This window comes from Periophthalmus magnuspinnatus, chromosome 13, assembly GCF_009829125.3.
Source record: "Periophthalmus magnuspinnatus isolate fPerMag1 chromosome 13, fPerMag1.2.pri, whole genome shotgun sequence".
Taxonomy (NCBI): Eukaryota; Metazoa; Chordata; class Actinopteri; order Gobiiformes; family Gobiidae; genus Periophthalmus; species Periophthalmus magnuspinnatus.
Genome location: NC_047138.1, coordinates 24898697 through 24910900, shown reverse-complemented (window position 1 = coordinate 24910900; position 12204 = coordinate 24898697). Strand labels below are relative to the sequence as shown.

General features: G+C 41.9%; 1 protein-coding gene across 1 annotated transcript in view; it reads right to left on the bottom strand.

Annotated features, from left to right (window-relative positions):
• si:ch1073-280e3.1 (complement factor B) overlaps positions 1–12204 on the bottom strand; it is a 19194-nt gene extending 6990 nt beyond the window's left edge. Inside the window, exons 1-10 of the mRNA XM_055225921.1 lie at positions 12097–12204; positions 11946–12019; positions 10877–11024; positions 10272–10457; positions 9768–9953; positions 4985–5089; positions 4382–4515; positions 2448–2589; positions 312–443; positions 108–212 (exon numbers count right to left, since the gene is read on the bottom strand). Coding sequence (XP_055081896.1) covers positions 108–212; positions 312–443; positions 2448–2589; positions 4382–4515; positions 4985–5089; positions 9768–9953; positions 10272–10457; positions 10877–11024; positions 11946–12019; positions 12097–12145 — 1261 coding nt within the window. The 5' untranslated portion in view covers positions 12146–12204. The remainder of the gene's footprint in view (positions 1–107; positions 213–311; positions 444–2447; positions 2590–4381; positions 4516–4984; positions 5090–9767; positions 9954–10271; positions 10458–10876; positions 11025–11945; positions 12020–12096) is intronic.

Here is a 12204-nt window from a genome sequence, read left to right as displayed (position 1 = left end):
AATAATGGCGGCCCCCAACGCAACTTCCGGAAGAAGGCGAATACTACATTTGGTTACTGACTGTATCTATACCTGTAATTTTAATACCAAAAAAACCCCAAAAATACCTAACAGCCTCTCATGGGTGTGGTCAATGGCTGTGTAGTTATAACCAAGAGTGCTCCGTATCATTTTCAATGCAAGAGATGACTTATTTCCAATATTAGAATAACCTGAAACAAATAAAAATAGTTAACATAGTAAATATAGTATGTTACAACTGTAACAGACTATATTTGCTTAGATGTTAATGAATGAACAAAATGATTTACCGTCAGTTTGTATTATGATTACATTTTGTGTCTCATTGAAGTGTTTCTTTTCACTTATCTTTAAAAAAGCTATTTTCTCATTGACTTTAGACAATGCAGCAAAAAGGTTCGTGCCAGTTTTTGGACCATGACCTGCAGATACAAGAACACAGTACAATGTTATAAAAATGACTCAGGCCTGTGGAAATTATATCAAGCAAAACATTAACATCTAATAATCTGAAATTTTGTGTTTAGTTCAGAGTTGACACCTTTTGTTGTTCTTGTAACTGTTTGCGTTGTTATTAATGTAAATGCTTTTGTATGTGACGTGAAGGTTCTTTTCATCAGTAAATGGTCTATTTTGGAGACTGTTTTGAGTGTGCTGAGGCTGCTGTTGTTTTGTGCTTGTTTTGGCGTGAGTTACGACCTACAGTAACCTGTCACGATCCACACTATTCTTGTCCTTGTTTTACCTCCTGTCCTGCTCCTTCCCTCCCTCACCTGCCGGAGCTGGGGACCTGGCTCCACCCGAGCGCACCTGCAGCTCATCAGCACAATCAACACCACCTGCCGGGTATAAGAGGAGCCAGGACCAGACACACAGGGCCAGATCGTCTGTGTATCTACATCCTGGTCGGGGCCAGATCGTCTGCGCAGCTACATCCTGCTCGGGGCCAGATCGTCTGCGTATCTACATCCTGCTCGGGGCCAGATCGTCTGCATATCTACATCCTGCTTGGGGCCAGATGTCCATGTGTCAACATCCCGTTCCCTGGTTCCTCCCGGCTCCTGCGCTCCCGGCTTTGTTTCAGTCCTGGTATTGTCTTGTCTCGTCTTGTTCCCGGCATCCCTGCCTCAGCATTCCCCGTTCCCGAACCCCGGCTCACGCTCTGCTCCCCATCCCGGCTCTGTCCACCTCCTCAGCCCCTTTGTACCGCCCGCACCCAGCCTCCTGCTTCTCGCCAGATCTACCCACGTTTTTGAACTGTATTTCACATTTTGTAAATAAAAACTGTAAACCTTTCCCGAGTACTGCACTATTTTGTCCCAATTACCTGGCTTTACGACAGTAACCATTGTGTTAAAAAATAAACAACCATTAGAAATTTGGTGTGATTCCTTACATCAGAACACTACATTATTATTACTTCTTTAAAACCAATACATGTTTTCTGAGCTTCACATCATATTTGAAGATACAATATTCACTTGTTTCCTTTCCACATTTTTCTCATTAAACATGCACTATGTCACTTTTCTGGTCTGCCACCTGCTTTTTTCTTGAAGATTGCTTTGTTTCAAATGCTCAACAGTATAGCATTAAACTTATCTACACTGCCTGGCCAAAAAAAAAGTCACCACCACCAATAAACAAAAAAAAAAAAAAAAAAAAAAGAGGTCACACACTCTCTTTGGTTAGATTGCCTTTAGCTTTAATTACAGCACACATTTGCTGTAGCATTGTTTCAATAAGCTTCTGCAATGTCACAAAATGTATTTCCATCCAGTGTTGCATTAATTTTTCACCATTATCTTGCATTGATGATGGAAGAGTCTGACTGTTGGGCAAAGCCTTCTCCAGCACATCCCAAAAATTCTCAATGGGGTTAAGGGGTCTGGACTCTGTGGTGGCCAATCCCTGTGTGAAAATGATATCTCATGCTCCCTGAACCATTCTTTCACAATTTGAGCCTGATGAATCCTGGCATTGTCATCTTGGAATATGCCCGTGCCATCAGGGAAGAAAAAATCCATTGATGGAATAATCTGGTCATTCAGTATATTCAGGTAGTCAGCTGACCTCATTCTTTGAGCACATACTGTTGTTGAACCTAGACCTGACCAACTGGAGAAGGCTCGTACGTGGAGTCAAACAGGTGACAGCACCAAGCCAAGTTACAGGTCTATGGAGAGGTCCTCTGCTCACAAAAAGAAGCGGGGACCTTTCCGCATTTTTTCATGCAATAAAAAACACCTCTAATTAAATGCAAAATATGACTTTATGCCACACTGTGGACCATTCCAAGCAAAGCAATGATCTCCATGGAGACAAGCATGTGACAGAACCCCCAGCAAAAAGTGAATGTAGTTAAGATTAGTAGTACCTAGTTATAGGTATGAAGTATGTGCATGCTTATGAATAAAGGTCCTTACATTTTGGGTCAAAGTCCTCCAGAGTGGAAATGACCCGGTTTTCATTGTCACGGGTGTAGATGTTGAGGATGTCCACGATGTCAATGACTTCAGTGGCAAAAGACAATACATGGTACCTAATCTGGACTTCATATGTTGCCAGCTGCAAGAAAATTGGAGGATTGGATGTGCCAGTAACATTGGAACTCAATCTCATTATAGATCATAAAGTCATTTTCAATACCATAATGACAAATCCACAGAAACTATTCCTCAGTGAGAAATGCAAGCAAGCAAATATTTTAGTAAATGCATGTATCCATCTCCTTGGAGACAAGCAGTGGCGTCAGAAAGCGAAATTGTAGGTCAGATCTATAGAGAGGCAACTCCACTCATAGTAAGAATGCCTGTTTTCCAAGGTATTTTTGATCAATAAGCACCCATAATGAAAAAAAAAAAAAAAACGCAAGATAGAATCGAATCTCAAAGATCCCAGTGACACATCTGAAGAATCCAGAGACTGTATATATAGATGGACATAGCTAACCTGCTAGCCACCATGTTCCAAATAATAAGTGATCATGGGCATACTTCCAATTGCATCAGCTCAGGTTCCAATTCACTTTATATTGAAAAATTGTCACTCCTCTCTGTAACTGCTGCAGTGAGCCTCATCATTTTGGTTCACATTAATGCGCTCTACATGATCCTGGGGTTTTTATTTTGTGTCTGTAAATAAAGATATGAACATTAACAACAAATCAAGTGCCTTCTTTCCCGAAGTCGCTCCCGCTAGCATTAGCAACAGGTTTGATTGACAGCTTTGCTGTTCCGTGCTAAACTAGCAGTGAGGAAAGGTCATTACTCTCATCAGCCTCACTTTGGATTGGCTCTTTGGTTATTATGATACTCGCGGTCAAAATTCAAAATATGGAACTCAGCTCCAAATTTGCCCCTGTAACCACTAGTCTCAATAAGCTTCATTTGGCTGGAGCCAATGCTATGGGTGGACTTAACACTCACTTACTCCACTTCTTTATAAAGTCTGTGGGAGAAGCCAATATATACTTGGATGTATTGGCTTCTCCCATAGATGTATTGGCCTCTCCTAACCTGCACTTAATGTATATCTGTGCAGTTCGATTTACATTAAGTGCAGGCTAGGAGAGATGTTCACAGCACAAGGTAAGATACAGCCAGGAAAATATGAAACATGTCACTTTGCATTTTTGCCTACTAAGTATCTGCCCTCCAAGGACCTTGATAAGCACCTGTTTTTTAGTATAACTTAGACCTATCTGTGATCCAGTTGACCACACCCAATATCTTATTCTTAAATATGAGACATTTGTTTAGACCCATTTTAGCTACAGCTCTACACCGTGCATCCACTGACCACATGTTACTTTGTTTTTGTCTGCTACGTTAGTGAAAATCTAAACTTACCTTAGCTTCAATGTATATTTCTGCTGCGGAGAGCTAATAATTTGTGAGTAACACAATTCCTAGCATGTCTGAAAATAAAATGCTTAACGCTCATGACATGTTTGTTTATTTCTGCCAAAAGTGTGGTTATATGTATGATAGCTGTTTTTATTAGCATAAGCACTAAAATTTTGCAGCTATAATTACCAAGTTACTGCAACCACCTGTTCCACCTCATAGTCCCTGTTCGCTCCTATTTGGTTCTTTGGCCTGCCTGTCGAGTGGGACAAGAGTTTTAGGGTAAAGACAAGTTGAATTTAGTTGTTTAACACACTTGGATTTCTTTGTGCATGTAAATGTAGTGACTATAAACCTCTTCTTTGCAATCTTTGCAATTCATTTCTATACCTTTTGAAAGCTTTACAACTTTCCCTCAAGGCTGTGTTTACAGAGAACACATAAGGGGAGAAAACACAAACAATATTCTATGCATCTATAGCCGATGTCCCCGACTGCAAAGCTACTCAAACCTTTCTGATGAGATCGATGGTGGCCTTTCTGGATGAGTTAAAGTCTGTTGCCGTGATGCTCCCGGAGGTGTCCAGAACGATGAACACATTAAGGCGACTCCCTGCAGAGATCCCAATCGATCGCTGAAAATTTGCTGAAAGAGAAAAAACAAAATACTTACAACTTCTGAGAAATATTGGTTTTATATTATTCATGATACATATTTAAATAACATTCAGAGTCAGATTTTATTTTAAAAGTGCTGTATCTTGATTTAAGAAAAATAAAAAATGTGAAAACAGAACTAATTCATTTTAAATGGTTTGCAGTGGTCCAAACATATTTCTCACTTACCTTATGAATTCCGAACATCTTATCCATTCACCTTGATGAGTTTATAATAATATTATATTATAATATTATATTTTCACAGTTTTCAGAGGCCAGATCGGAGTTTTGCTACCACAGTAAAACTAATAACAATCAAGCATGGTAAGGATTCTCAGACAATTAAAACACTGAATTATATGACAGTACACAGGTACAGGGCCTTAAATCAAAATGTTAAGACGTTTAAATGTTGGGTTGTTTTTTTGTTTTTTTTTTCCCCAGCCCTGTCTGACCTGTTTTATCTTTAATGAATTCTGGAGACAGTACATCCATGACTCCTGCTAGAGATCCAGCCAGTGCTGCTGCTGCTGCAGTGGGTGAGTCAAACATGTATGGGCCTATGGGTAATAATGAGAAAAGAACAATATAAGGCAAAATATATGAACATTATAATTAAAAGAAGTAAATTAACTAAATCAATGGTTCTCAAAGTTTTCACACCAATAAAGGAGCAATATTTAGTACCATCACAGAAGTTACCACAAGTACCTCTGCTGTCTCAGGACATACAATCATGATAAAGATCATATCAGGCTGAGGCCCTGTGGTGGAGCTATATCTACAGTAACACCACGTAGACTGATTAACAGAAGGACAGTTGGAGAAATTTTGTTCACATTCCCTGTAAGAAGATAACATCCAGTCCTACTAAAACTAATCTTGCTTGCGCTAAATGTCAGATCTTTATGTAACAAGTCATTTTTAATTAATTATTTATTTCTTCTTTTAATCTTAACTTTGTTTTTAACCGAAACATAGCTCGACAAAAACACAGGTAATGCATTTCTAGTGGAATCAACTTCACCCAGCTTCAAATGTGATTCTGAAACACGAGTAAACAAAAAGGGTAGAGGTGTGTGTGCATTTTTTAGAGATAATTTGGTCACTCACACGTTTTCATTTGGGGTGTTTTCATCTTTTGAGTATGTTTCCTTTAAAATGGAGCTAAAACAATCCCCCTCCATCTTCTACTTAGTCATATACAAACCTCCCTAGCACTGTCTAAATTTTATTGATGATTTTACCGAGATGCTTTCAGCCGACGATGAAGCAGGTACCGTCAGGCCAAGGGTGCCACAGCCTGTGCAGTTGCAGAGGCAAAAATTCGGGGCTGGGAGGAGTTCGGGGAGGCCATGGAGGAGGACTATCGGTCAGCCTCGGAGAAATTCTGGCTAACCGTCCGACGCCTCAGGAGGGGGAAGCAGTGCTTCACCAGCACTGTCTACAGTGTGGGCAGAGAGCTGCTGACCTCAACTGGGGATGTAGTTGGGCGGTGGAAGGAATACTTTGATCTCCTCAGTCCCACTGTCACATATTCCGAGGAGGAAGCAGAGTTTGAGGACTCAAGGGTGGACTCATCCATCACCCTGGCTGAAGTCACTGAGGTGGTTGGTAATCTCCTCGGTGGCAAGGCTCCGGGGGTGGATGAGATCCGTATCTTAAATCTCCGGATGTTGTGGGGCTGTCTTGGCTGACACGCCTTTGCAACATCACGTGGCAGTTGGGGACAGTACCTTTGGAATGGCAGACCGGGGTGGTGGTCCCTCTGTTTAAGACGGGGGACCGGAGGGTGTGTTCCAATTACAGGGGAATCACACTCCTCAGCCTTCCCGGTAAGGTCTATTCCAGGGTACTGGAGAGGAGAATCCGACCGATAGTTGAACCTCGGAATCAGAAGGAGCAGTGTGGTTTTCATCCCAGACACGGAACACTGGACCAGCTCTATGCTCTCCATCGGGTCCTCGAGGGTTCATGAGAGTTTGCCCAACCAGTCCACATGTGTTTTGTGGATCTGGAGAAGGCATTTGACCGTGTCCCTTGTGGTGTCCATTGGGGGGTGCTCCGGGAGTATGGGGTCCAGGGCCCTTTGCTAAGGGCTGTCCGGTCCCTGTATGACCGGAGCAGAAGCTGTGTTTGCATTGCCGGCAGTAAGTCAGACCTGTTCCCAGTGCATGTTAGACTCCACCAGGGCTGCCCTTGGTCACCAGTTCTGTTCATTATATTTATGGACAGAATTTCTAGGCGCAGCCAGGGGCTGGAGGGGGTCTGGTTCGGAAACCACAGGATCTCATCTCTGCTGTTTGCAGATGATGTTGTCCTGATGGCTTCATCAAACGAGGACCTGCAGAAGGCACTGGGGCGGTTTGCAGCCGAGTGTAAAGCGGCTGGGATGAAAATCAGCACCTCCAAATCCAAGGCCACGGTTCTCGACCGGAAAAAGGTGGTTTGCCCTCTCCAGGTGGGTGGAGAGTCCTTGCCTCAAGTGGAGGAGTTCAAATATCTCGGGGTCTTGTTCACGAGTGAGGGACGGATGGAGTGTGAGATTGACAGGTATATCGGTGCAGCGTCTGCAGTGATGCAGTCGCTGTATCGGACCGTTGTGGTAAAGAAGAAGCTGAGCCGGAAGGCAAAGCTCTCGATTTACCGGTCAATCTACACTCCTACCCTCACCTATGGTCATGAGCTTTGATGCTTTAATGACCGAAAGGACAGGATCGCTGATACAAGCGGCCGAAAAAGAGTTTCCTCCGCAGGGTGGCTGGGTGCTCCCTTAGAGATAGGGTGAGGAGCCAGTCACACGGGAGGAGCTCAGAGTAGAGCCCTGCTCCTCCACGTCGAGAGGAGCCAGTTGAGGTGGCTCGGGCATCTATTCCGGATGCCTCCTGGACGCCTCCCTAGGGAGGTGTTCGGGAGACATCCCACCGGGAGGAGGCCCCGGGGAAGACCCAGGACACCCTGGAGGGACTTTGTCTCTCGGCTGGCCTGGGAACGCCTCGGGATTCTCCCGGAAGAGCTGGAGGAAGTGTGTGTGGAGAGGGAAGTCTGGGCTTCCCTGCTGAAACTGCTGGCCTCCGCGACCCTGTTCCGGATAAAGCGGAAAAAAATGGATGGATGGCTTTCAGTCGTATACACAGACTTTGATGGTTTAGTCATTACAGGTGATTTTAATGTACATGCGGATAATGTGTTTGATAGAAATACTAAAGACCTCAGTTCTGTCCTTGAAACCTTTGGTCTAACTCAACATGTCAGTGAGCCCACCCACAACAGAGGGCACACTCTGGACCTGCTCATCACAAAAGGAATAAATATTTCAAATGTCAATGTGGTGGATGTTGCTCTGTCTGAACATTTATGTGTCTTCTTTGATCTGTCTGTTATTCCCAACCCAGCGGCTGGTCCTGCAGTTGTTCAAAAGAGACACAAAAATGATAACACAGGTGCACTGTTCATGGAAATGAGACACTTTGAAAATGCCTCACCTTCTAATATTGATGATTTGTTGAACTCTGAATGTTTTGAATGTTTTGGACACCTTTGCCCCGATGAAGTTTAAAATGGTTAAAGATAAGCAGAAATGGAGGAACGATGACTCGGTCAGGGCACAGAAAAGGGAGTTCGCAAGGTCCGAGCAGGAATGGCGCAAGTCAAAACTCCAGGTTCATTATGAGATTTACAGGGAAAAGATGCGCAGGTACAACAACAAGGGAAAGATTTTATTTTTTTTAATTATTGGAAGCTACAGTAACAACTCTCGTGTTCTGTTTGCAACAGTAAACAGATTAACAAACCCTGCCGTTAGAACTCATTTCCACATCTAAGTGCAATGAGTGTGCAGTATTCTTTAATGACAAGGTTCAGGGCATTAAAAATGCTATCAATTTCACAAAGCAAATAACAACCCAGCACTCACCTAAACACTTAGAGCTGACTCACTTTGCACCTGTAACTGACAAAACTGTCCAAGAGATCGTCACCAGTCTGAGTTCATCTACATGCTGCCTCGATATGTTACCCACTAAATTTCTAAAGTCTGTGCCAAACAGTTTGGTGTCACCACTCACTTGCATAGTTAATATGTCACTTCAATCTGGAACATTCCTAAAAGCTTTGAAAAATGCAGTTATCAATCCTCTCCTAAAGAAGAGCAGTCTTGATGCCACAATATTGAACAATTACAGACCAATCTCAAATCTGACGTTTTTAGGCAAAGTCCTTAAAAAAGTTGCTTACCAACAGCTTATTAACTTTCTCCAAATGAACAACTCCTTTGATGCTTTCCTGTCAGATTTTAGACCACACCACAGCACTGAGACTGCTCTTATCAAGGTGAAAAATCACATCCGCCTGAATACTGATGCAGACAAAGTCTCAGTCTTGATCCTGTTAGAGCTGAGTGCTGTCATTGACACTGTGGATCACGGGATCCTCTTACAGAGACTAGAGGACTGGGTGGGCATCTCTGGTACAGCTCTAAACTGGTTCAAGTCCAATCTAGAAAACAAGGAGTACTTTGTCGAAATTGGAAAATTTGTCTCAGATAAAATGCCCCTGACCTGTGGGGTGCCCCAGAAGTCAATCCTAGGACCCCTGTTGTTCAATCTCTACATACTGCCGTAAGGCCAGTTAATACGCAGCAATAATGTGTCCTACCACAACTATGCAGATAACACTCAGATCTATGTCTCACTGACAGCAGGTGAATATGGACCAGTGGATTCACTCTGCAACTGCATCCAACAGATCAGTGTGTGGATGCAAAACAACTTTCTCCAGCCAAACTCAGACAAGACTGAAGTCATAGTCTTAGGCCATCACAAAAGTTACAGTAAATTTGTTTTTACATTCATAGCCAACTACCAACTTTTAGCTATCTGCATCTACTCCTAGTTGGAAGAAATCAACATGCATTCAATATATTCCCAACATAAGCATAATTTAAACATTATGCCAATTAAATGTGTTTATCTCATAATTAAAATCATAATGAGCTGAGCAAATCTAGTTTTATCAGGCGTAAACCAGGGGGCTAAAGTAGGTCTACAATGAGACAAACCCATAAATAAAGTAGTTCTAATGAATTATTAACCCAACTAAAAAGACAAAAACATAGATAGATTTGTCTCTAACTATGAAAAAACTCAAACTACATAGGTCCCCCATATACCACCAGGTGTACACGTACCACGGTGTAACAAACACTGATTTAAATGATCTTTTAGTGTTTTGTTTTACTTTGGCATCTCGGGGCAGTGCCGCTCCACTCCCTGTGCTCCAGACACTCTCTGTGAGCAGATCCCAGCAGCTGCAGTCCACTCTGACACCTGTAGCTCACTCTGTCTCCAATCAGGAACTGCCCTGAGAACCACTGACTCTGGGCTCCTGGAGGTGTCCCGGGGTCATCGCAGTCATCAGGCATTTCTAACAAAAAAAATTAACTCAAATTGAAACATGATTCCAATAATAGTAAGGACTAAGTGAACCGTGTCTCCACTATTATGTAATATTTCAAAAACTACCCTTAAAAATAAATATTCTATTAAGAATATTTTTTATAGTTTATCAATAATTATAGTTTAGCAATTTATCAAGGTATTCCTTGATAAGGCATGCCCTTAAGGTAAATTATACTCAAAATACATCTAAACTATCTTCTCCCAACTTAAAACTAATCTAATAAATCAATAATTATAATTCCGTTATGTTTCTGTAATGTAGTTTCAGATCTGATAATGTTACCATAGTCGCGGCAGACAGGAGTGGTCCCGGTCCACTCCCCAGTGATGGTGCAGTTTCTGTGGGTCGTACCGTGCAGCATGAACCCCCCCCCACATGAGAAACTCTGGACCTCCCCCACTCTGAACCACTGGTTTCTGGGCCAGAAGTCACCATTGTCCAACTGCAGCTGAGCTGGACACATCACATCTATAACAAATATGAAAATGTAGTTTATTCAGTGATATTATTTCATGATGCACTATGTAACATTTATGGTCAAGGGCCCTGCTTGTCTCTCTCTGCCTAGAGTGGTCTACAGCATGGCATTAAATTTCTAAAGTTACAGGTCAGATCTGTGGAGAAGTGACCCCACTCATAGTACTTATGCATGTGTTTCATTATATATATTTGAGGAATAAAAACACCTTTTTTATGGACACTATATAGATGATGAAAGATAGCGATGTCTGTTGTTAACTGCATATACAGGCAATTGTATAGCACAATTCATTCAACACAAAGTAATTCAAAGTGCTTTACAGAAAAAAAAAGGCATTCAAATCAAACAAACTAATCAAACAAATCAAAAGAAGTCAGAATGAAAACCTTTCAGTCATGTACAATACCTTTACATGTAGCCCGTGTGACTGGCCGGCCATTGAAGAGTCTCATCGTGGTCCATAATCCGTTGGAGCTGCAGGTTCTGGAGCTCACAGGGAAAGGGTACTGACCTGGTCTGCAGTGATAGGTCAGAGTACTTCCCTCCTGCCCACCCTGTGGATGAGGTCAATTTTATTTCAGTTTCTATTCATATAAAACAGGAGAACTAGCTCAGACTTTAAAATGATTGCTTTATTCTTAACTATCACCTCTTGACATATCCAAATATCACAACATTACAACACAGAGTGAACTGTTAACTGTACTGGTGGAAGGTCTGCTGCCTTTATCTCATTTTTTTTTTTTTTTTTTCATTCATTTAGTGTTTATATGTTTAAAATACACTGGCTGGCCAAAAAAGTCACCACCTGGATTTAACTAAGCAAATAGGTACAAGCCTCCTCCATTTGGTCAGGTCTAGTTTCAGCAACAGTATGTGCTTAATTAGGTCAGCTGACTACCCGAATATGCTGAATGACCAAATTATTCCATCAATGGATTTTTTTTTTCTTCCCTGATGGCACAGGCATATTCCAAGATGACAATGCCAGGATTCATTGGGCTCGAATTGTAAAAGAGTGAATCAGGGAGCATGAGACATCATTTTCACACATGGATTGGCCACCATAGAGCCCAGACCTCAACCCCATTGAGAATCTTTGGGATGTGCTGGAGAAGGCTTTGCGCAGCAGTCAGACTCTACCATCACCGATGCAAGATCTTGGTGTAAAATTAATGCAAAACTGGATGGAAATAAACTTCTGCAATGCCACAAGATTTATTGAAACAATGCCACAGCGAATGCGTTGTGTAATCAAAGCTAAAGGCAGCCCAACCAAATATTAGAGTGTGACCTTTTTCTTTGGTGGTGACTTTTGGCAAGGCAGTGTACCTTAATTGTCTCTCCACCTGTTTGTCTCCATGGAGATTTCATAAATTTAATGCCACACAATGGAAAATTTTTGACACAGCAGAAAAGTTGCAGAGTACACCTTTAAATATGTTTTTTTTTTCTAAATCCGGTTTATGTCCCACCTTTGAATATGTGACATGTCCGCCATTAATACCGCCAGAGGTAGAGCAGTTTCGAGGTTGCAAATCACTGTAGACTAAAGAAAAAAGAAAAAAATAAATCACAAAATTAGAAAATAAAATAACACAACATTTTATTTCACCAAAGCCATACCTTTATGGACTGATGCATATAAAATCCACAGAGTTAACTTGACCAACATTATTTAAAGAGCTGTTCCAAAGTATCCAACCACATCTAGTTTATTTGACGAGTGGTTAC